Source organism: Notechis scutatus, chromosome 1, assembly GCF_049901735.1.
Source record: "Notechis scutatus isolate UNSWTSFEM ecotype Mainland chromosome 1, rNotScu1.2, whole genome shotgun sequence".
NCBI classification, from domain to species: Eukaryota; Metazoa; Chordata; class Lepidosauria; order Squamata; family Elapidae; genus Notechis; species Notechis scutatus.
This window is the reverse complement of record NC_142009.1, coordinates 145,417,026-145,440,241: the sequence shown is the minus strand read 5'-3', so window position 1 is coordinate 145,440,241 and position 23,216 is coordinate 145,417,026. Positions and strand designations below refer to the sequence as shown.

Genomic DNA, 23,216 nt, shown 5'->3' with positions numbered 1-23,216 from the left:
ATATAGTATCTATACTACAAAAATTTTATGAACTGTTATGTCCTCTGGTATACAATAGTGTATACCCCCAAAACCCCCCCCCCAAAAAAAACCCCCCACATTCTTTATAAAAAAAAAAAAAAATTCCACCCCCCCCCCAATTTTAACACAACTAAAAATCTTATATTTTATTTTTGTTTCTTTCTTCTATTTTTTTTTTTCTTCCCCCCCAATTCTTTTCCTCTCCCTCCCTCCTTTCCTTCCCCCCCACCCCCCCCCCCACCCCCCCTCCCCCCCCCCCCCCCCACCCCCCCCCCCCCCCCCCCCCCCCCCCCCCACCCCCCCCCCCCCCCTACTTTCTTTCACATTAATTAGGCAATACAATAGTTAAATATAGCTACATTTCAAGCCATATACCACAAGCCAGTTTCAAGCCATATACCACAGGTTGGGCTCAGTAAACCTGCAGTTAATTTAAATGTAAGGTTCTGATCCACATATGAGTTAAGGTATAGCTATATAAATCATATACTGTGGTTTAGTGTTATTTCCAAATGCTGCTACTTCTCTCCTTTTACATCCTTACATCATTAAATTTTAAAAGATGCTTACACCTGCTGCCACAAATACTTCAATATGAATATTTTAGGCTACTTCCTGCAAAAAGCATTTTAAGCAGTATATTTCAATGTCTGTCTTGCATTTAGCTTCCAGGGTGAAAAATCCAAGTATATCTATCGATTTTAAAGTGTACTTGGACTATAAGAAAAATACATAAAACCAACAATGTGATGTGCTTTATTCTATTTTCAGTTTTCACCTAATCTAAACTTTTGCAACATGGATACTGTAGACAAAGAGCTGTATTAATCTATGGTAGCTAAAAATCAGGTGCCTGGTACATCTTTTTTGAGTGACAAAGGGGATTCTAGCCCCTTTATTTATAAAAAGGCATAAACTTTTGTGAACGTTAACTTTATCAGATGCATACAGTGATTTTAAAGAGGCAAGGCCAGGGAAGACAAGGATCGTTTTGTAAATGCAGGTGAGAGATTATAAATACACCAATTAGCAAGTGCAATTTATTTAAAAACCCATCCTTTTTCATAATTTCTACTCACTTCTATCACTTCCCATTGAATACCTATAAGTTAGCATAGTTCCCTTTAGTATAAAAAAACAGGTTTCACTGACAAAGAAATTGCTGGCAGGGTTCATGTGTCAAATTAAGCTGTATTTGGTTTCAATTTTTAATTTATGAAAACCAGCAACTGTCAGTATCCATAATTTGTATTTAGTCAATTCACAGCCAGAGTTAGGCAACTAATTACTTAAGCTTCTGAGGACCCAAGTTATTTGTTCAACAAATTGTATTTTAAACCACAGCTGCATATATGTAACCTAGCCAGCGGGTTTTCAGCCCCTTTATTTGCAGTTCTTAATCAACCACATAGCTAATTCCAAAGGAAAGAGTATGAATACCATTCATTTCTCTAAGCCAGGTTTTATCTACTCCTCAGGAATCCAATGGCACAATGATAGCTGATCCATTTGTTTAAGATTTCACCAATAAGTCTCCTCTATCAGTTTCTTTGAAATACTATTTATTGTTCTTCACCTACTCAGTTCTCTTCTAGCTAAACTAATTTTCAGTGTAACTGTTTGTCTGAACAAAATAATTAAATAAACTGCACTGACACAGTTATAGGAAGCTCTAGCCCTATATATGTACATACAGGAAGGTGTATCCTCAGAAATCAGCTCAGCCTATCGGACAAGAAAAGGAAGCACTTCCCATGTCTGGATGCTCTGAACAGCTCATCGGGAGAATGGAAGGAGTCCTGCTGTCAACACCAATTATTCATATAGGATAACAGTCAATTGCTGGAATACCACTCTTAGTAGTCCAATGACATGAAGAAGGCGCATCCATACAAGCGGCAATCCATACAATCCATCCAAAATTCATAGCGAAGATTGACCAAAGCACATCTTTATGACTTCAAAACTTGGCTGTCAGCCATTATACCAGAGAGAAATACTGCTGTACTGAAAGGATAACACAGCAATTTTGTTTCTTTTTAATATAGCCAGTTATGAGGTATTTTTATTATATATATATTCATTCTTAAGTTTTCGTGGGTACTTACATGTATGGTATTCAGCTTTGTTCAGGTATTTTCCCATGTTATTATAGTTGTGCTTTTAAAGTTGTAGCAACGTTTGGCAGAATCTCATCTGCCATCATCAGGCTTCTGTATTGTGTCTGTCTGGTTTTTATACTAAAGGAACTATGCTAACTTATAGGTATTCATTGGGAAGTGATAGAAGTGAGTAGAAATTATGAAAATACAGAAGCCTGATGATGGCAGATGATATTCTGCATAATAGAGACCCAGAAGATGAACAGACCTGTGGAACAGCTGTCCTGCCCTACATAAGAGGTACTACAGACAAAATTAGTAAGGTACTACACAGACATCACATCAGGACTGCCTTCAAAACAGACAGAAAAATAGCAGCCATCCTTAGCAACCCCAAAGATAAAATTGACCTGGAAAACCAAGGCATATACGAAGTCCCCTGTGCATCATGCCCGGCCACATACATTGGACAGACCAATAGAAGAATAAGCACCCGCCTGGATGAACACAAAAATGCAGTCAAAAATCTGGAACACACTTCCTCACTAGTCCAACACATGGAAGCCACAGGTCATAGCATCAACTTCAATGGCACCAAAACCCTGGCCACTATAGAAACCCTAATCACAGAATCATCAGAGAAGCCATAGAGATTGAAAAAAGACCAGAAAGCATGAACAGAAGAGATGATTCCACCAGGCTGTCAATCATTTGGAAGCCTGCACTCACAAACAAAAAAATCTCACACCACAAGCCAGGCAAACACCTGGGCACAAACAGATCCCCCTGATACCTCCAGCTCAAACACACCCCAACCAGGCACCCAGATGAAACCCAGCTTCCTAACTAATGATAGCCGTCCATTTACCCGAAGCCAAGCTGCACTAAAGGCCTCCATTAAAGCAACACAATGCTGCCAGCCAATCAAGATACAAAAAGAGCCAAAAAAACAGACAGAAGATATTAGAGACACCAATCAATCAGAACACAGCAAACTCCGAGACCAATAAACACAGACCAAGACTCCCAACCAATCAGGATGAAGAAAAAACCATTCTGGCACAGCAATAGGCTGCCCCAAATTCAAATCTGAAACTACTGTAAAAGTCTGACTCACAGACGGACACAATACAGAAGCCTGATGATGGCAGATGAGATTCTGCTGAAACGTTACTACAACTTTAAAGAACTACAATGACGTGGGAAAATACCCGAACCAAGCCGAACACCATACATGTAAGTACCCTTGAAAACTTAAGAAAACATATATATATATATATATATATATATATATATATATATATATATATATATATGCTGTCTTGTTCAATTTTCCTTTGCCTGCATTTTACATTAACAGTGTTCTTAAATTTCAACTAGAGATCAACAGAAAAAGCCATATGCTGTACTAACGTCAATACCAAGTATGTAAGTAATCCAGATGATCCTTGTAAAATACTTTCAGTTTCTCCTGTAAGCAGTAAAATGAGATTATGAGTAAATCTTCTAAGTGTTGTAACTGATTTAGCCCATTTAAGCAAAAGAACTGTCATTTTTAAATAATGAAAGGTGCCATCTTTCTTATATATCAGAGCTCCCAACCTTTCATTTATACTGTCTATTACACGAATATCACAAAAGAAGACTGTGAACACTGAGATGTATTTGATTCTTTTCTACCAGCCAGAAATGAACTTTCCTAGTACCTTAAAAATGTTTAAAGATCTATTTTCAGTAACTGAAATCTATTGAGAACATCAATCTCTATAAGATTATAATGTTCTTAAATGAAATATTGTGAGATTTTGTGGAAGAATGCCAAAACTTCATGAATATTCAAACAAGAAAAGCATTTTTTTAAAAAAAGGATTCAGAATTCTGGGAGTTGAAGTCCACAAGTCTTAAAGTTGCCAAGTTTGGAGACCTCTGGTCCAGACTATGGACTATGTGCAATGTTGAAACTACCAGTGAAAATAAAACTGCTAGTAAATAAAATTTATTTATAATGGAACATTTTTCAAGAGAGCAGGATAATATAAAAATGCTGTGTGCTATAAAGTTTGGGGAGTTTTTGTAAACTTGTATTAAACCAGACTTGTTAATGTTCACAAAATGATGAACCACAATTGTTTATTTAAAACAAAGATTTTTTCCCCTCACTTCCTTTAGTTTCTACAGAACCATGCAACCCTGACTTGGGATTTATTTACATGCATATAAAATTGCTTATTTTGATGAATCCATCAGAAAATAAAGATATACAAAGAGAACTTATTATGCACATTAAGTTTGTAAATATTCTTATTCTTTTACTGTAAATTCAGCTCAATCTTTACATTACAAAGCCAACAAGTAGAGCTTTCTGGCAATTTTTCCTTTGAATATTTTTTTTAAAAACCATATATTTTACTCACAGCCCACCAATGATTTTTCATTTGTCAAGACATATGTTAACTGATAAACTCCACCCATGTGGAAAAGTGCATACTGGGAACACCTGTCATCATATAAGTTTTAATGTTCTGAGAACTTGATGCAGAAGAACATATTGGATTAACCAAAAAAAACATTTGTAACACTATTTAGTACAGGGAATTTCTTACCTGAAACTCTGTTTCTGTGCTTCAGATCCACCAATCCAGAATGAATGGGAAATCGAATGGGTGTTCCTTTTCACACTTGTCTGTCAAAAAAGAGCAGCCAATCATCTTCAGCTTGGTGTATCTACTTCTTTTCTTGAACGAAATCCCAATATGCACACCTAATGCTGTTAGAAAGACAAGGAAACCTGTACAGCTAGCAGGATTCCAGCAGTCATTAGATCAGATGAAACAACGGATTGGTGGATCTAAGACAAGAAACTAAATTAAAGACAAGAAATTGCATTGTCCCATAACTGAATCAACCAATCCAGAGCAAACAATTTTGTTTTTTTCACCATCCACATGAACTGAAAGAAACAACTGATGTTGTCCTAATATCTGGGCTAGTACAATAAACAAATCTAGTATTAAAGTTGAGACTAAAAATATACATGTAACTCTTCAAAACTATCAGTTGGCAGTACAATAGAGGAACTATTATAGCAAATCTATAGAACATGTCCAGTATTCAAAGAGTTAACTTGAACGTGATCATAAAGATTTTCTGAGGGAAGAAACTCAGTTTCAAAAGAGATCTGCTATAACTGAAAAAAGCCAAGGAGAAAAGATGCTGGTTTTTGGACTCATGGAACTAATTCATATAGTTCTGAAACGGTACAAAGATATTTAACCCCTACATGTTATAAAATAAAGCCTTAAAAAAAAGAAAAGTCTTGTTTAAATCAATTGGACAGTAGAGAGAACTGAAAGCTACTAGTAAAGGTATACATAATTTACAATAATTAACATAGTTAATTAACATAGTTAATTACTCCAACTTAGGAGGTACTCTGTACACTATAGTTAAGATGGGACTGGGCTCCTAGCTATGCTCCTGATCATCTGGAAAGTTACAAATGGCCATATATAGATATATCATTGGAAGCAGTACAACTATGGTTTTCTTTTTTAACCATTTTGGTATTTTTAAAGGCTGAAATGCCAAATCACCTTTCTGTACTTAAAAAGCACTATCCAAAATTCATCTAATTCTGATTTCAGAATGCTAAGGGCCATAAATTGCTCACACCTGCTGTACGTAATCAATTTGCTAAACTCTGAAGTTAGCACAGGCACAGTTCTTATCTTTTGTGGTGACTAAAGTAGGGCTGTCAAATTCGTGGCCCACAGGCCAGATGCTGGCCACATCCATGCCTGGTTTAGTGAAGGGGAAAAAATTGTGATACGCTATGTGATGACGCTGTGACAAGCTTGACACCCCTGGACTAAAACAATTAAGAGAAATGAACATCTCTCATATACTCAACATTTGGCTCTGAGAGACAGAACAGGAAAAAGAAGATACACACAAAAACATACTTTTTATAGATGGATTTTACTATCATTTAAATTATAGAACTATATGGACGTTTTGAAAATCTTTCTCCAGTAGGATTTATATGTACCAGAGAAACCAGACTGCCAGATGCTTTCTTCTCATGAGGTCTGTTAATATTTGCGGAGAACTTTTAGCTATTCACAACCAGCCAGTATCTTCATGTTATAGTAGTATTAACGCACAACATAAAACTAGTATATAAGGCTACATAAATATTACTAGTTTCCAGCTAAGTCACAGGGCCCGTTCTAAACCAAACTCGCTTTCTTCTTATTGGGAAGCTTATCATTTATTTTTCAGCAGTCTTGCTTGCAGAGCTTGACATTGATTTGGGCTGAGAGGAAGCGATTAGCCCAGCATCATTAAGCTGGCCACCATGCCTAAGGGAGAAGCTAGAACCTCTCTGCTCTTATTCCAGCACCATAACTACCAACCTTGCTGGTTCTCATAGCAACAGTATAGTAAAACATCGATTTAACAGGTCCTCATTCAACAAAAACTTCAACCAGACATCTGCCTGAAATAATGTATAACTCCTTAGTATCCAAAGTAGTCCAGATGATTCATGCAAATCAATGTTAAATTACATTGTATGTATACACAAGTGATGTAAATTGCTGCAAATGATGTACTTTCAGGTGTAATTGACCTTTGAGATTAACATATAGCTCCACTCCCAACTAAATGATAAATTAAATCAAGGTTTCACCATGCATGTATTACCTGGGATAGCTAAAGTTAGACAATGTGCCACTTTTTTTCTTTTCTGCCTACTGGGCTTTCCATGAATAAAAAGTAGGCCAAAGTTGAAAACAAAAGATTTGGGGGAGGGGGAAGGGGTGGAATTCTACTGGTTCGGACCAGTTCTATAGAACCAGTAGCTCCTAAGAGAAGCTGACACCGAACTGATTCGCTGCAACAATCTTCTGGCCTTCTGTTTGGCCCACCCACCCGCCTGGGCTCTAGGCTGTCCTTTATTCCCTGCTTTTTCCTCCTCAGCTGCTATGCGCGGCACAGCTGAGTGCCGCTCGTCAGCTGGAGGTGAATGCTTGCCGGAGCCAGTAATTTGTAAGTAGTGCGCAAAGCGCACGTTCACCAAACCAGCTGTTATGCCGGTAGAATCTCACTCCTGGGAGTGGGGACTTTATGGTCTTTTTAAAACTTTTAAATTGTAAGCGACCCAGATTAGAAATAGATGGCCTCTAAATCCGATAAACAAATTCAAAGAAACTGAACTGGAGACCTTTTAAGAAGCAAGATGGAAGGAAAACAAAGAAACAGAACCCAGCACAAAACTTCATTTGACTTTATTTACACTTAGATAGAAATAAATATTATTAGAACAACAATTTCCTACTCATTTAATAATTTCTCTTGTAGTCACATTAAAATAGCCTTTTGCAGAATGTTTTAGAGGGCTCTATTCAATAACTTTCTTCGATGCATACAATCCAAGTACAGGTAGTCTTAGACTTATGATCACAGTTTGTACAATTTTTCTTGCCACATTTGTTAAGTGAAACACTGCCAACTGTTTAGTTAGTAATGGGACTGTTAAGTGAATCTAGCTTCTACATTGGCTTCGCTTGTCAGAAGGATGCAAAAGATGATCACATGATCCCAGGACATTGCACTGCATATTTAGTACACGCCATAAATATGAACCAGGTGTCAAGCATCTGAATGTAAATCTTGTGACCATGGAGATGCTGCAATGGTCATAAGTGTGAAAAATGGTCATAAGTCACTTTTTTCATTGCCGTTGTAACTTCAAACATCACTAAACAAACTGTTGTAAATCAAGAATTACCTGTATAGCTAATGAGAGTTCTATTTTAACTGTGCAGAGTTAAATGAATCATTGGTAAAAAATACAGAAAGCAGCAATATATTTCTCTCCCTTTCTTATGTCAGACTAGCAGTTTAATAATGTTATACAGCTGTGTGAAAAAATCATGCACATTTTCAGTTTTAAGCTGTATTTACATGTTTAATCAACTTTTCACTCATAGAAACCACACAAAATTAGTACTTTGTTGAAAATTTCTGTAGTTGGATTGAGATGCATAATTTTTATTAATATAACCAAAGTCTTTTTAAGGTTTTGGGTGAGTTTATGTGCTAAAACAAACACAACTTTCATTTACGAGAATGTTAGGATCAAAAGTAGCCAATCAGCAGCGAGCTCTGGCTGACCAATCAAAACGCATAGAGGCTAAATCTATGAGCCAATCAATGTTGTCATACTCTCTGACTATAAATAGGCATGAAAAGCATCAAGAAATTTAATTTAGCTCTGGCTGCGGGCAAGGATGAAGGCCTTTGCTTTCACCAGTACTGAGCAGCAGCATCACATCATTGTGCTTCATGAAGAGGGTTACTTCTATACAGAAATAGCCAAGAGAGTGAAATGCCATTGCACCATGGTGAGCAGAATGGTTGAAAAATATCAAATAACTGGTTCAGTCGATGATAGGCTCCGTTTTGGAAGACCAAGAAAGTCGACAAAATGGCAAGATCGGGCTCTCCAACGCATTTTGATGGCTGACAGGAAGCTCACCTCACCTCAGATTACAAGAATTTGGGGTAAAACATGTGATGCAAAAGTGTGCACAAGCACAGTGCGTCGCAGACTGCTTGCCAGAGGGCTCAAAGGCTGCAGGGCTTGAAGTAAACCTTTGTTCACAAACGCTCACCACTCTCGTCGACATGCGTGGGCCAAGAAGTATGCCAAGTGGACCAACGAACAGTGGGCCAAGGTCATCTTCAGTGACGAGAACAATTTCTACTTGACTGGGAATCAGTGCAATAAGTATGTCAGAAGATTTCCAGCTGAAGAATTTAGGCCGTACTGCCTGAAACTATCTGTGAAGCATCCATTGCACGTGATGATCTGGGGCTGTATCGCTGCTTCTGGTTATTGGTTGGATACAAATTGTGCATGGAATCATGAATTCCAAGCAGTATGTTGAAGTCCTGGATTATGCTTCCTTCAGCTCAGCAACTTGTAGGGAAGGACTTTTACTTCCAAGATGACAACACTCCTTGTCATCGAGCCAAATCCGTCCAGCAGTGGATGAAGAAGCATGGTGTTCGACTCATGGATTGGCCAGCTCAGAGCCCAGATTTGAACCCAATTGAGAACTTGTGGGCCAAGATTGGTTATGAAATAAGTAAGAAGCATCTGAAGACCAAGCAGGAGCTGATTGAATCCATTATTGCAGCCTCGCACCACATTGTCACCAAAGATCACATGCAAAGGCTTATACAGTCTGAAGTGATGCCGCCTGGTGATAAGCAATAAGGGCTGGCCAATTTCATATTAGTAACCATGTTTGGTTACCTAAACGGTCCTTTTCAGGGCCACAAACAATAAAAATGTTAACAAAACACTAGCATCTGCCTTAGTAACACGTATGCCACTAGGTATGCATCAGTTAATCTGTTTTCATAGTATGCATTGTAAGCATGCAAGAAAATTCACAATCCCCATCCAAATAGCACCAAATTGCAAAAAGCTTATGTTTTTCACTTAAAAACCACCAGTATTTATTTAAATATAACAATATTTGCATAGCAGTTAGCATAAAATATCATAAAATCCATGGCCTATCCAAAATATATCATAAACTGTAAAGCGTGCAGGACTTTTTCACATAGCTGTATTAATTAAGAAGGAAACAGCAATGTTTCTATTCACTGAAGAAATATTATGGAGGGAAGAGGAAGAGGTAAAAGGAAATTTCACTTGCACAGCATTGGATATCGGTAGCATGCTTTAACATTAAGTTAAATATACACACTCAGTAGATCCCTGAATCTGAGAGCTTATTTCTAAAAACCTAATAAAAATACCTCATAAATAACTCATAACAAAAATATTCACAAACAACACAAACAAGTTTACAAAGCTACATACAAGAATTAGAGCTCTAATTCTTTTTACATGTATAAATATTAACTTATGCAATTGATTTTTTTCTCTCTCTCTCTTCTCTCCTACTGCATGTCCTGCAAATATTGCCTGGAACATTCCAACAATCAACAACTGTTTTCATTATTCTTATATAATGGCATTGCTAGGTGCATTTAACTGGATGACTGTGGTACAGATTATAAATAAATAAACAAATAAAGCAGACCCGGGAAACATGCAAAGAGATGTAGTAGGATTGTTCTTTCCATTGATAGATGCAGTTACAACATTGGACATTTACTATTACTTTAATAGTAAAAAGCCTTAGGAAAATAATAAAAAGTTTTAATAGCTTGCTTCAATATTATCAGGTTCGTATTTGAACCTGATAACTAGAAATTGGCAGTTTAAATCTGAATTTACAGCATGTTTGTTCTTCTTGTAAAAGTAGATTGCATTTTACCTTACATATCTGAAAGTATTTCAAAATTCTGAAGAATTTCAGAATTATCTAATGAGAAATAATTAATCACAGGTTAAGAAATGCAAGGGTTTTCTTTAATAGTGAGGCCTATAGTAGTTACCAAGCCTTGCTATAATTTGTAGGCTATACGTTAATCATATTTAACAGTGAACAATCAAGTTTGAACTGGCAAAATATTTTACAACCAACCAATAATATGATCAATAATGCAATCCTTCTGGAAAAAAATAATTAGAAATTGTTACCCTAAGTTGACAGACCTAGCACACCTGATCTATATTTGATAAAGAAAAAGGATTAAAATATGCTATGTCAGTTTAATATAGGTTATAAATATTTGAACATATAAAATTTTTAATATGAAAGAAAAATTCAACAGAAAATATTCAAAAACAGTCCATTTATATTCAACATCGCAAAATACTTTTATGTAAATATTTGAAAATATTTTAAGACTTGATAATAGCAAAAGCATTTCCTATTGCTGGACTTTGAAAAGGAAAAAGAAAAAAAGCTGTAAATCTACCACCAATTTACCATACTTAAAATGCTGCATAGATTTTATAAACATACATATATACATGTGTATACACGAATTACAATTTTTATTTCAGATAGGATATCCATCTAGATTGTCAAATTGAATAATATATCCCCAATGATGTATTAATTATGTGAATTTATATAAAAATGAAAATTTCAGAAACAATACTGCAGAATAATATTTTCTATTAGGTAGTATTTCTAGAACATAGAATAAATTAGGCTTTTGGGCATGGCTGTCAAATACAGCAGTACCCTGCATCCCAAGAAATAAAGTAATCTACAAAATACCAGTCCACTGACAAAATAAATCATCTCTCTCCTCACTAAATTTCTTATTGAACAGACAGGTCTATTCCTAAAATACTGTATAGAGATAAAGGCAATTGATTGGTCTGAAATCTAGCCTCCCTTTGGATTTGGGGTTATGGTATTGTAATTGACAAACAAATTTCTTATAAATGCCAGATTTATGCATAGGACTTATACAGGGATAAAAACATTCCAATTATAATTCTTGGATGGTTGGTTGGCTTGTTGGTGGAACACTGCATGTTACCGTTTACTTAATTTGTGCAATGCAAGAGAATTTAAGAGAAGTGGCAAATAAACATTTAATTAAATTTTGGAAGGGGTTGTTTCCAGAGCTATTATTCCTTGTATTTTTTATAGATAACCAGATGTTTAGGAAACCAGTAAGATTTTGTACACCATACAGCAAAGAAATTATATTATAAATATTGATTCATTCTATTAACATTCCTGGCAAAATGGAGGGTTGATACGTGTTTAATGTGCATTTTATATTTATTTAACTATAATTATAAAACTTAGTAGTATTTCTATACAGTTAGACAGCCTTCAAGAGGTGATACAAACAAGAAAAATGAAAAACTGCATGTCATTATAAACAAATGCAAGTGAAAATGGGTACTTCATTAACAAAAATAAACATAATATAGGTAAATATAATTGAAAATTCAGAACCTAGAAATCTATCTAACTGAGAACAATGTATTCAGAAAGTAGAAAATAATGTAACATTTAGAAACATTTATCCAACTTTTGGAGAAAGTCAGATGCACTAACTGCTCTCTAAGTAGTTCTAAGTTACTTCATATCAATATCAAAGCTAAAAATTGTATGTACACAAACATTTCTACACACACACACATATATATTTAAAACCTATGTATTCCCTCAGAGCTCAAGACCTACATACAAATGTCTTCCCAATTATATTTCCACTACATGCATGCCAAGATTAATTAGGTCAAAGTCACACAATCAATGAGTTTGCTTGAGTGGGAACTGGAACCTGGATCATTTTCCTTCAAAATATTTTTGTAAGTAATCAAGTATAAAGTGTTTTATATTTTGATAATAATTTGATTGCTAATTATTCGATTATAGAGGCATATACACATACAAAGATCCACAAGGAGGGTGGGTTTGGATTCTGATGTATAAAAATAAGAATATTAAATTCAAACCATTCAAGATCTTGACTCAATGAAAAGATACTTAATTAACTCATTAATTAGTGTCTCTATAAATTTATCAACTGGTAAGTCAACTCTGTATATTTCAGAACTTCTGTCCCACTTTCTTTACACTGTAACATACATTCAGTGCTAGTAAGCAAGCATCCCAATCAGGTAGAGCAGGGGTCCCCAACCACCGGTCCGTGGACCGGTACCGGTCCGCAGAACAAGTCCTACCAGGCCGCTGGTTGCTGGGCGCCGCCATCTTTTTTTGATGAAAAAGTGCTTCCGGTGAGCTTTTCCGGGTAGAAAGCCATTTCTACCGGAAAAGCTCATCAAGCATGGCGCGCTGCCATCTTTTTGATGAAAAAGTGCTTCTGGTGAGGTCACGGAAGCACTTTTCATCAAAGATGGCGCCCAGTTGATGCTCGGTACCGGGCCGCGGCGCCCAGCTGATGCCGGTACCGGGCCGCGGCATAAAAAAGGTTGGGGATCACTGAGGTAGAGTATCAAAAAACAGACTGGTTTGTCATAACTAGTTGGGATCTTTCCTCTACAGCACCACTTCAATCAGAAATTAATGGATGGGGTGTTGGTCTTACATGATACGCTCCTTCTTGGTGTGCTGAGAGAGAATCCAAGGAATGGGTTAACTCTGATTTTCTGTTCGGAGACTGAGTCAATCAATCTTTTGGTCACTCCTCCTTTGCTGTGCATGCCCAGTTTTGATGAAGGCATAGGATTGACTTGACATATTTCCAGTGCTGATTCTGGTCACTCCTGGACTTTGAACCAGGCGGTCGCCAGGGTGGGGTTGGATTCTCTCTCAGGACACCAAGAAGGAGTATATCAGGTAAGACCAATACCCCTTCTCCAGTGTGCAGAGTAGAGAATCCAAGAATGGGACATACCAAAGCCGGCTGTCCTAAGGATGGGTAGCAGTCTGGTCCCGAGTCCCCAAGTCTATGTACATCTTCTGAAATACCCTGCCTGCCGAAGGCCACTTCAGTTGAAGTGAAGGCGTTCAGTTTGTAGTATCTTATAAACGGGGATGGGGAAGACCATGTTACTGCCCTACAATGTCCTCGATAGAGGCCTGTGTCATCCATGCAGCCGTTGTGGCTGTGCTTCTGGTCGAATGGGCTGTCACTCGCCTGGGTAATGGAAGAGCTTGAAACTCATAAGCTTTAGTGATGCATGCCCGTATCCACCAGCCTATGGTCGATGGTGCAACCTTGTTACCCAGTGTAGAGGGCTGGAAAGATACAAACAGGGATTCTGTCGTTCTAAGAGAGGCTGTCCTCTTGATGTAGGTGTGAAGGGCCCTCCTAACGTTCAAGATGTGCCATTTCTTCTCCAGGTCATGGGTTGGCCTTGGGCAGAAATCTGGCAAGATTATTTCTTGTGCCCTATGGAACAAGTTATTCACCTTGGGGAGGAAGGAGGGATCCAACTGCAGAACCACCTTGTTTGGATGGAATATGCAAAGGTTCTCTCTTATGGAAAGGGCTGCCAGTTCAATTCAGTCAAAATGATGGCCACAAGGAAGCCACTTTGAAAGTGAGGAAGCGCAGGCTGCCTGATCATAATGGTTTGATCGGTGCTGAGATGAGAGCTTGTAGTACTTTAGGCAGGTTAGTTGTGCCTCTAATGAAACTGTGCACCATCAGGTGTGGAGCGAGGGACTCCATATCCCCGCAGTATAACACCGAGGCCAGAGCTGCTATTTGCGTATGGTATTAGGGGACAGACCCTTGTCCAGCCCCTCCTGAAGCAATTCCAGAATCTGGGCCGCTGATAACAGAGGTGGGATCAATGTGACCCTTGGAGCACCAGCCGCAGAAGCCCTCCAAGTTGAGTGATAGATTCTGTTGGTTGAAGGCCTCCTAGAGGCCTGGATCATCTGTATGACTGTTGGAGAAATTGAGCTGTCTCAGAATTCTCCGCTCAAATGCCAGAGGGTCAGTTGGAGCCATTGTGAATGAACTAAGGCTCTCTGAGGGAGATTCTGTCCTAAGGGATCCTCCAGAGCCTGGATACCGACAGGCTGACCAGATCTGCGTACCATGGACGCCTGGGCCAATGGGAAGCTAGAAGTAGGATTTCTGTCTTCTCTGCCAGCACCTTCTTGATTACTTTTGGAATGAGGGGGAGAGGAGGAAGGCATATAGTAGCCCTCGGGGCCACAGCCTGCATAATGCATTGGCCCCTTCCACCTCCGGTGCTGTAAACCTGGTATAAAACCCATGTAGCTGGGTGTGTGATGGGGAGGCAAACAGATCCAGAATCAGGGGGCAAACAGATCCAGAATCAAACCTGTCTAACAATTCCCTGAATAGGTCTGGGTGCAGGTGCTACTCTGAGTGGTCGACCGTGGTTCTGCTGAGCCAGTCTGCCTGTACATTTGCACCTCTCTAATGGAGAGAACTCTGGCCAGTTGATGTTGTTCCTCAGGTCTGCCTGAGACCACTGCCCTTGTGCCATCTGGGACTGGAAGTGGGCAGCCCAGCCAAAGAGGCTGGTGTCTGTAGTGATGGCCAGGCGTTTGGGTTCCTTGAAAACACATCCTTTGGTTATGGCTTGCGACATCCACCACTGGAAGGATTGAAGTACCCTTGATGGGACCTGAACCCTGGCATTTGAATTGCTCCTACCGGACTGTTGGTAGGGCAGGAGGAATCACTGCAAGGTTCTGGCATGCAGGCATGCGCAAGGTATGATCAATATGGAGGACACCATTTTGCCCAGGAGTTGCGAGAGGAGGGCCAGGGACACTGTTAGGTCCGCTCGGATCTGATTCGCCAAGATCCTTATACTGACCTGATGCTCCTGGGATAGGGAGACTTTGCACAACCTGGTATCTATGATTGCACCGAGTCGGTTGGAAGAAGCTAGTTGGCTTTTGTCGAAATTGATGGAAAATCCATGATCCTGAAGGGCCTGGATTGTGATCTGCAGATTCTCTGCCGCCTGGAGGGGAGAAGAGGACTATATCGATATATCATCCAGGTAATATTGGACGTGCACTGGAATCGCCCTGAGGTGTGCTGATAGTGCTGCCATCAATTTGGTGAAAGTCCTGGGCACTGAGGATAGGCCAAATGGTAGAGCCGTGTACTGATAATGTCGGCCTGTATAGTTAAACTGCAGGAACCGCCGATGGGATGGCAGGAGAGATATGTGGAGGTTAGCCTCCATCAGGTCTATGGATGTTAGGAAGTCACCTTCTCGGATGCTCCCCAGTATTGACTTGAAGGACTGCATCTTGAATTTCCTGTATTAGATGTCTGTTCAATATTTTCAGGTCCAGAATTGCTCTCCACATATACACACACCCGAGGTCTTTGGAACTATAAACAGGATGGAATAGAACTTTGGGATCGGTTGAATAGTTTGTATGTCCAACAAGTGCACACCTCCATGAGGCTTTTTTTTTTTGTCTTGTCCCTTGATATGGGATACTGTATTCAGTGAGAATACTGCCAATGGGAAGGTTGGCCATGTCGTCACTTGGAGCAGCAAAAGGGGTGACCGCCTGTGCCACATAATGGTCACTTGCATTGGATGCGTTGTCTATTTCTGTCTCTGAACCCAGATCTGTCCGGTTGTCAGTCTTGTCTGTGGGTGTATGCTCTCTGGCGTTGAGGGGTGTCAAACCTCGTCTGTGGGTCGAAAGGAAAGCCTACAGAAATAAGGTGAGGGACGGCGGTCAACTCATCTATTTAGAGAAGGCAAGACCTTTTCCCTGTCCTTAAGCCTCCACCAGAATGGGCTCAAGGGCCTCTCCAAAAAGCTTGCTACCCTTGAAGGCAGAAGCTAGTTTCCACTTATACTTCATGTCTGCCTGCCAATGTCAAAACCACAGTAGTCGACGGGCTGCCAACGAAGAGGCAATGGCCCTGGAAGCAAATTTGGTGGCATTCAAGGTAGCATCTGCCAAGAATTCCATAGCTGCTACCAGTTTGATAATGTTCTGGTGTAAGTGGAGGTCACCAGGGGGAACCCTCACTTGCACCTGGCAGAGCCAGAGCAATGAGGCCCTGTTGAAGAATGCGGCGGCTGTAGTTGTTTTGACAGCCCAGGAAGCTGCCTGAGGCACCCTGTGGAGGGTCAGTTCCGCCTTCGTATCCTATCTTCAGAGCATCCTCTGCGTCATTAGACAGGATGGTGGAGGATGTTAAGGCCGCCACAGGGCCATCTACAGTTGGTCATTGCAGTGCCTTGAAGAGATCCGGGACCACATTATAAAATCTTTTGTCCCTCCTGCTTGGGGGAGGGTATAAACCCTTGGTTGGGCCCATTGTCTTTGAATCACATCCCAGAATAATTTAGGTCAGGCAATTTCCTCACTCTCTGCAGTTGGCTTTGAAAAGAGCAACTCACTTGGGTCCAACAGGTCCAATGCTGACTCTGTTGTAGCTGGATCAGCTCCCAAGTGGCCTTAAATAATATTTAAAGAGGGTTGGGTGAAAGAGCCCTGAGAATGCTGGGGGATCTGCAGCCATCCCCTCATCCTCTGAAAGCTCCATCTCTTTTTGGTCCTCATCTGACAGCGATGCCCTGCTCTGCATGGAGGAAGTGGGTGAGACCCTTGGAAAGTTGCCAAATCTCTTAGATGCTGGGATACCATATATAGGACGATGTAGGGGAGTTTCCAGTGCCACAGGAGCAACCTGATGCCCGTTGTAGGCCTGCAGCAATGTCCTGTGCTATGGCCTCTGATATCAGAATTTTCATCTGGTCAGTAATTTCCGGCCCCTGACTCTCCTGTGGGTGAAGTCCCGCCACCGTGGGTGTAAAGGTAGCCTCTGGTGCCGCTTTCATCCACTTTGGCGGTGGCTCCCACTGTCTTTCTGCTGACAACAGATTCAAGTGTGGATCAACAAAAACCTCATTGCCTTCTGATGAAAGGGATGGCTGAGAGGATTGCTCTCTGGCGTCCCGATCTGAGAGCACAGTGGAATCTGTTGCTTTACATCGATTGGACGGCTTAAGTGCTGGGCTGGTAAAGCGCAGGAAATTTCAACCATTTCCTCTCTAGGGGAACTTTCCCCCCTCCTTTGCTGTACTTCCCTCTCAGCCTTGGCAATTCTTTTGTCAATGACCTACTGGCACCTCTGGGCATCCTTCTCCTCAGCTTTTGAAGCTTTTTGGGAGGGAAGGGCTTTTGCCTTTAATCTGACTGCTCCTCCTCCAGACTCTGGATCTGGACTGATAGGACCTGGTCCTCCCCACTCACCCCTGGTATTCCCGGGTCCACAGGATCCACCATCTTAGTTTTCTGCCCCTCCGGCAAGGCAAGCTTGTTCCTATGTGGAACCTAGCTGCTGTGGCCTTTCTCACTTAGCCTCTTTGGAGTATAGCCAATATTCAATCGGGCAGTGATTGAGTCAAAACTGGGCATGTGCAGGCAAAGGAGATGTGACCAAAAGATTGATTGACCAGTCTCCGAGCAGAAGACCAGAGTTAACCCATTCCTTGGATTCTCTACTCAGCACACTGGAGAAGATCCCAGAAATTCCCTGTAATAATACCAAGAGCTTTTTGAACAAACTTTTATGTGTCGTAAGAAGGATTCCCAGATAGGAACAGGGTGTGACTCATTTGCCCTAAAAATATTTGATAAGATTGACTTCATTCCTATAGGTGTCTGTCACCATTTCAAACTGAACTCAAAAAGTTAATGAGATTTGCTCAGACGAGAACTATGCAAGACAGTTTGTAAAATTCAGGGGGTTGGGAAGGAAGGGAGCTAGTCAATATTGGAATAGGATGTGATAAAAAAAAAATCTGGGTATTTTTTTTTATTAAGGAGATATTAACTAATCACACAAATTTAATGTGATCTCACTCTCCATTGGGTAAATGCCTGTAATTGTTTTAAGGAGGCAATTAAATATCCATGGATGAATGCACTGTATCTTCACATTTTCTGTATTTAGTTTGGCCAAGAGCTTGGCCATCATTCTCAGTCAACAAATATATGGGTAAAAATGGCAGCTATATTTAAACGTTTTCTTGTGTCTCCCATTTTTTTCAGAAGTAGTACATGTTTTCTATGCTAGAAAAGCCTTTTAAAGATTTATCCTTCAACCAAATGTTTATATATATATATATAACCTTTTTAAAAAGTCATTACATCAATTGCAGAACAAATATTCTTATATATCCTGGTAAAGCAATAATATGTCTGATTTTGGTCTATGAAAGTAGATAAGCTTTTTTCTCAGCTAGCTAAATTGTAGGATGCAAATACAGTGAAACAAGGGCAATAGTTTTCTTCGTTTTAACAGTCAGGCAATGGTAAATTATGTTACCTAACATCTGCTAGATTCTTTCTTCTTCTCTGACTACAACTTTACACAAAGTAAAGCCTGGTGCTTTAAAGAGTAACAGAATATTCAATTATAAAACACAGTGTTTCATACTTATATAGATTCATGCTGACATACTAACATAAATTCTTTCACAAGCTATTTTTCATATACACAGAGCTTTCAACTGCTATAAACTGATGTCCTGAGCTAAACAACAAATCTAGCAAGGACTTGGGATAAAGACAAGACTGTAAATCTAGTAGCATAGTCCATTTAAACTATTTTGACTTGGCAGTCAAGAAGACATATAAACTAAGTATCAAAGTATTATATGTATTTTTTTCACTGTGAAAACTGGGCTCTTAATTTCCCCCCCAAAAATATTGAAATAAATCTCACAAAAATGAAGATGTAAGAATTCACAAGAAGTCTTTCCAAAAATTAGCATTTCTATTTGTTTACCAAATACTTAGATAGCATAATTTGAACCCAAAACTGGACAAAAAGCATCAATAAATAGTTTGTATAGCCTATACCGCGGTGCCCAACCCCCTGCCACAGACTGCTAGTGGGATGCAGCCAGTTGGTAACCAGGCTGCCAAAGAGGCAGGTGAGCGCACAAAGCTTCATTTGCACACGTGTGGGATTTAAATTGCATGGAAAACAATTTCTGCCTGCCGCTGAAACCGCCACCACTGCCAGTCTGCAGAACCAAAAAGGCTGGGGACTCTGGTCTATACTACCCATATACTTATTTTAAACTTTCAGATCTATTTTGTAAGGCTAAATGTATACAATCTTTTTTACTTCTCAATGGGCTACAAATCTTTTCCTCTCATGTCATAACCCACTTTTGGGAAATCCCCCAAAATGGGAATAACATTAATAACACTTTTAATATTGTATGAATGAGCATAGGCCTTTATCCAAGCTGTGAAACCCCATTGTTTTGCAACTGAAATCCACAGAGCAGAAAGGAGCTTTACATTTTATGAGAGCTATTCCTCATCTTTCAGAATTGTGTATTATAATTTAGTTCCCAAGGGGAAGGGGAAGGAAGGGAAATTGAACAAAACTAGTCTCTGCGATATAGATGACTGAAAAGAAGAAGGGAAGAAATCTGTTTATATCAATGACTGGTGCTCCTGATGCGTCCTTCCCAATAACCCGATCACAGTCTTTTGAAAGATCCAGCAATTTTCCTCAAAGCTGCTTTCTAGCAACTTTCCCCGGACTTCCATTATTAACAGGCATTAGCTGGATTAACATATAGTCATAGAATCACAGGTACCTTGGAGGTCTTCTAGTCCAACCCGCTGCTCAAGGCAAGAATCCTAATACCATCCCAAATGATTATCCAATCTTTTCTTGAAAACTTCCAGCAACTCCAGAGGGCAATCTGTTGCTTATGTATACTAAAAGCATATTTTTTTACTACAGACTTGTAAGTGCTGCATGATTATGCCATCAGTTTATGCTATAAATTATTTGATTCGTGAAATTCATACTGACCAACAATAAGGGAAGAAGAAATAAAAATAACATAATGTTGAAGTACAATGAATAGAATTTATGGAGAATTCATGTTTGATAAGGTGGCAGGCAGTTTCTTTGATAGCTCAAATAACTCACACATAATATCATTATCTAGCAATACACAGTCGCTTTGAACAATCATTCAAGGTTTTTTTTACATAAAAAGCTATATTAAAATTGTACATTTAATTTCCACCTGAAAATCAATACATTGACAATTTTAACAGTAGAAAAACACCTTCAATATTTCCTACAGCAATATACCTTTTTCCATTTACTCTGTGGCCATTTTATCTACTATGGCCTCCCCAACAATATAGAGTTCAGCCATAGAGCATTTCACTAACATTATGCCAATGATATCAAACAGCTGTGCTGAACGAATTCATTATATGCAGATTAAAACAAGTATATTGTAATTAATTACATTGTTATTTTTATGTGCCCTTTAACCCACAAGTTTTTGATCTACTGATATTTGAAAATTTCAACAGAAAAGAAAATAAAGTTACAAATAATTCTGTCTTAAAATTATAAATAGGATCTTGCCATATTAAAACTGGAAAAATATCAAATGTGTAATATTCAATCTTTGCCCCATTGATTGTTCTAGCGCAATCATATGGGTTATCGTCCTCTACTGAAATAAACTGAAAATGCCATCATACAATACTGCCACCACCTATGAATCATAGCATTTTTGGCTTTTATTACTATAATTCATGGTTAGGGGGAAATAGTTTTTTTAAAAAAAACAGGATTATTGCAAAGAAAATCTCAGGAAGAAAATTCTGTGTGATAAAGTAATTTTTTTTACATTTAAATTGTTCTGTTCTAAAAGTCTCATTTAAAGTCTGTCTGAAGGAAAAGTATCACAGGCATTTTGTTTTTAATCTATTCAACACTTTAATTGAAAAAAAATCTGGGAACTATCACTGTTTGGATATCCAAATAGAATTAATCAGGGATATTTTGAACTGTGGAAGGCTAGATACGTCTTCTCCTTCATAGAGCAGGCATTCCTTTTTCAGATCATGATACATCCAAAGATGCCTCCACCACAGATAGCAGTACTGTCCCAATTTCAGACAATTTCCAGGTTAATCTAAAATCATGCCCAAAGAGTTAAAAAATGATTTTAAAAACCACTACTAAATCTGGGGTAAAGAACATTTCAGCTCGCAATCGACGCCCCGAATTTTAAAATCGAAAGGCAAGAAGGTTCCAAGTAAATATCCCAATACTCGAAAAGGGAACTTCTAAAAGAAGGGAGACAGATTTGGTGAAAGAAATAGCTGGAAGCTAATGAACACAATGAAACACATTCTGTCCTATGGCAGAGCAAAATATATACATACATACACGCACATATATATACATTTTTGCAAGACTGCATGGCATGTTGCCTACTCAGCAGGACCAAGGCCCCAAACTCTGCTTTTACCCACATCGAACTGTATTAACGGGCAGAAATGAAGGGGGGGGGGGGAGGCAGGGCAATCCGACAACTCCAAATGCAGTCAATGCTCAGTGACCCTGATTGGGCTCTCAGCATTTGCAGCGAAGGATTTCAGCCCCCTCCCCCACAACCCAACCCCCCGCCAAACTCTTTTTGAGGAAGTGGGCGCCTGATATCACGTGGTAACTCCTCCCGCTCAAGGCATCTCTACGGGAAATGTCACCTTCAGTCCGCAGAGCGGGAAGATGGAGGGAGGGAGGGAGGGAGGGAGAGCGACGCCCAGCCCCCCGGCATCTACAGGGGTCAGACACCTGCGCCGCTTTGTCTCGGCCGTTTAGGATGCGAGCAGGCTAGCCGGAGATGAATGGGGAGAAGGAAGCCAGCGAGGCCGGACCTTCCTCTCCGTCTGTGGGGCTCAAAGAACAGGAAACGACCGGAAGAAAGAGAGAGAGAAAAGGGGAGCCGGATCCAGCTCGGCTCCTTTATACCGTATGAGGGAAGGAAGCTCTTGTCCTTCAACTTGGGGGTGGGGGGGGGAAGGGAGGGGGGAGAGAGAGAGAGGGGGGGAAGTGCGCCTCAGCGCGAGACCCGCCCCCTCCCAGCAATGGAAGAGGGAGATGGGAAAGGCCCCTCTGTCGAAATCGAGGCCTACAAAGACCATCTCCCACCGCGCCGGCGCCTCCCCTTCCTTTCTCTTCCCTCCCCCCTCCCCTCCTGTCGCCGCCGCCGCCGCTGTGGCGTCTCCCCCACCCCCTCAGCTAAGGCCGCCCTGAGGAAAAAAGGTGAGGGGGGAGAGAAGGATCCGCACCGGCTCTCCTGCCAGCCCCGCTCACTCACCATCAACTCGATGGTCTTATCCTCGATCACCGACTCCGGCTCCATCGCGCGCAGCAGCGGTTGTGGCGAAAACGGCTCCTCCTCGGCAAGGGGGAGAGAAAACCCCGTAGTTGACCCCCTCGGCTCCGAGAGGAGGCGGAAAAGGAGGAGAGCCGTGGCCGGCTCCGACAGATCGACCGACTGACCCGCCGTCGTCGCTATCGCCGCCGCCGCCACTACCGCCGCCTTCTCCTCCTCCTCCTCCTCCTCCTCGGCCGCGCGCCCGGAAGAGGAAGTGAGGTAGGCAGCTGACGCGGTTGCAACAGCAGCGGCAAACGCCGCGGGCCTGGTCGGCTGCGGAGATGCGCCAACCCGTCGCCTCCGCCGCCGGGGAACGAAGAACCACCGCACCCGACATGCTTTGCGGCCACCGGCGCAAAAAAAAAAAAAGACTACAAAGGCCGACGTGCAGGCGGTGAAAGAAGGCCAAAAAAACCCCCACACCTGTTCTTCTACGGAGCGGCCTAAGAAAACTCCGTTTCCCAGCATGCATAGGT

General features: G+C 40.5%; 1 protein-coding gene across 6 annotated transcripts in view; it reads right to left on the bottom strand.

Annotated features, from left to right (window-relative positions):
- Positions 1-23,216, bottom strand: part of FBXW11 (F-box and WD repeat domain containing 11) — a 99,656-nt gene extending 76,440 nt beyond the window's left edge. The window contains exons 1-2 of one of the 6 annotated variants that reach the window (XM_026668545.2): positions 22,681-22,951; positions 4,727-4,806 (exon numbers count right to left, since the gene is read on the bottom strand). Coding sequence is in view for 2 of the 6 variants with exons in the window: in XM_026668546.2 (XP_026524331.2) it covers positions 22,681-23,208 (528 nt within the window). In the remaining 4 variants the exon portion in view is untranslated. Of the gene's footprint in view, positions 1-4,726; positions 4,891-22,680 lie in introns of all 6 variants that reach the window. The other 5 variants (XM_087948092.1, XM_026668548.2, XM_087948100.1 and 2 more) reach the window with 5 other exon arrangements.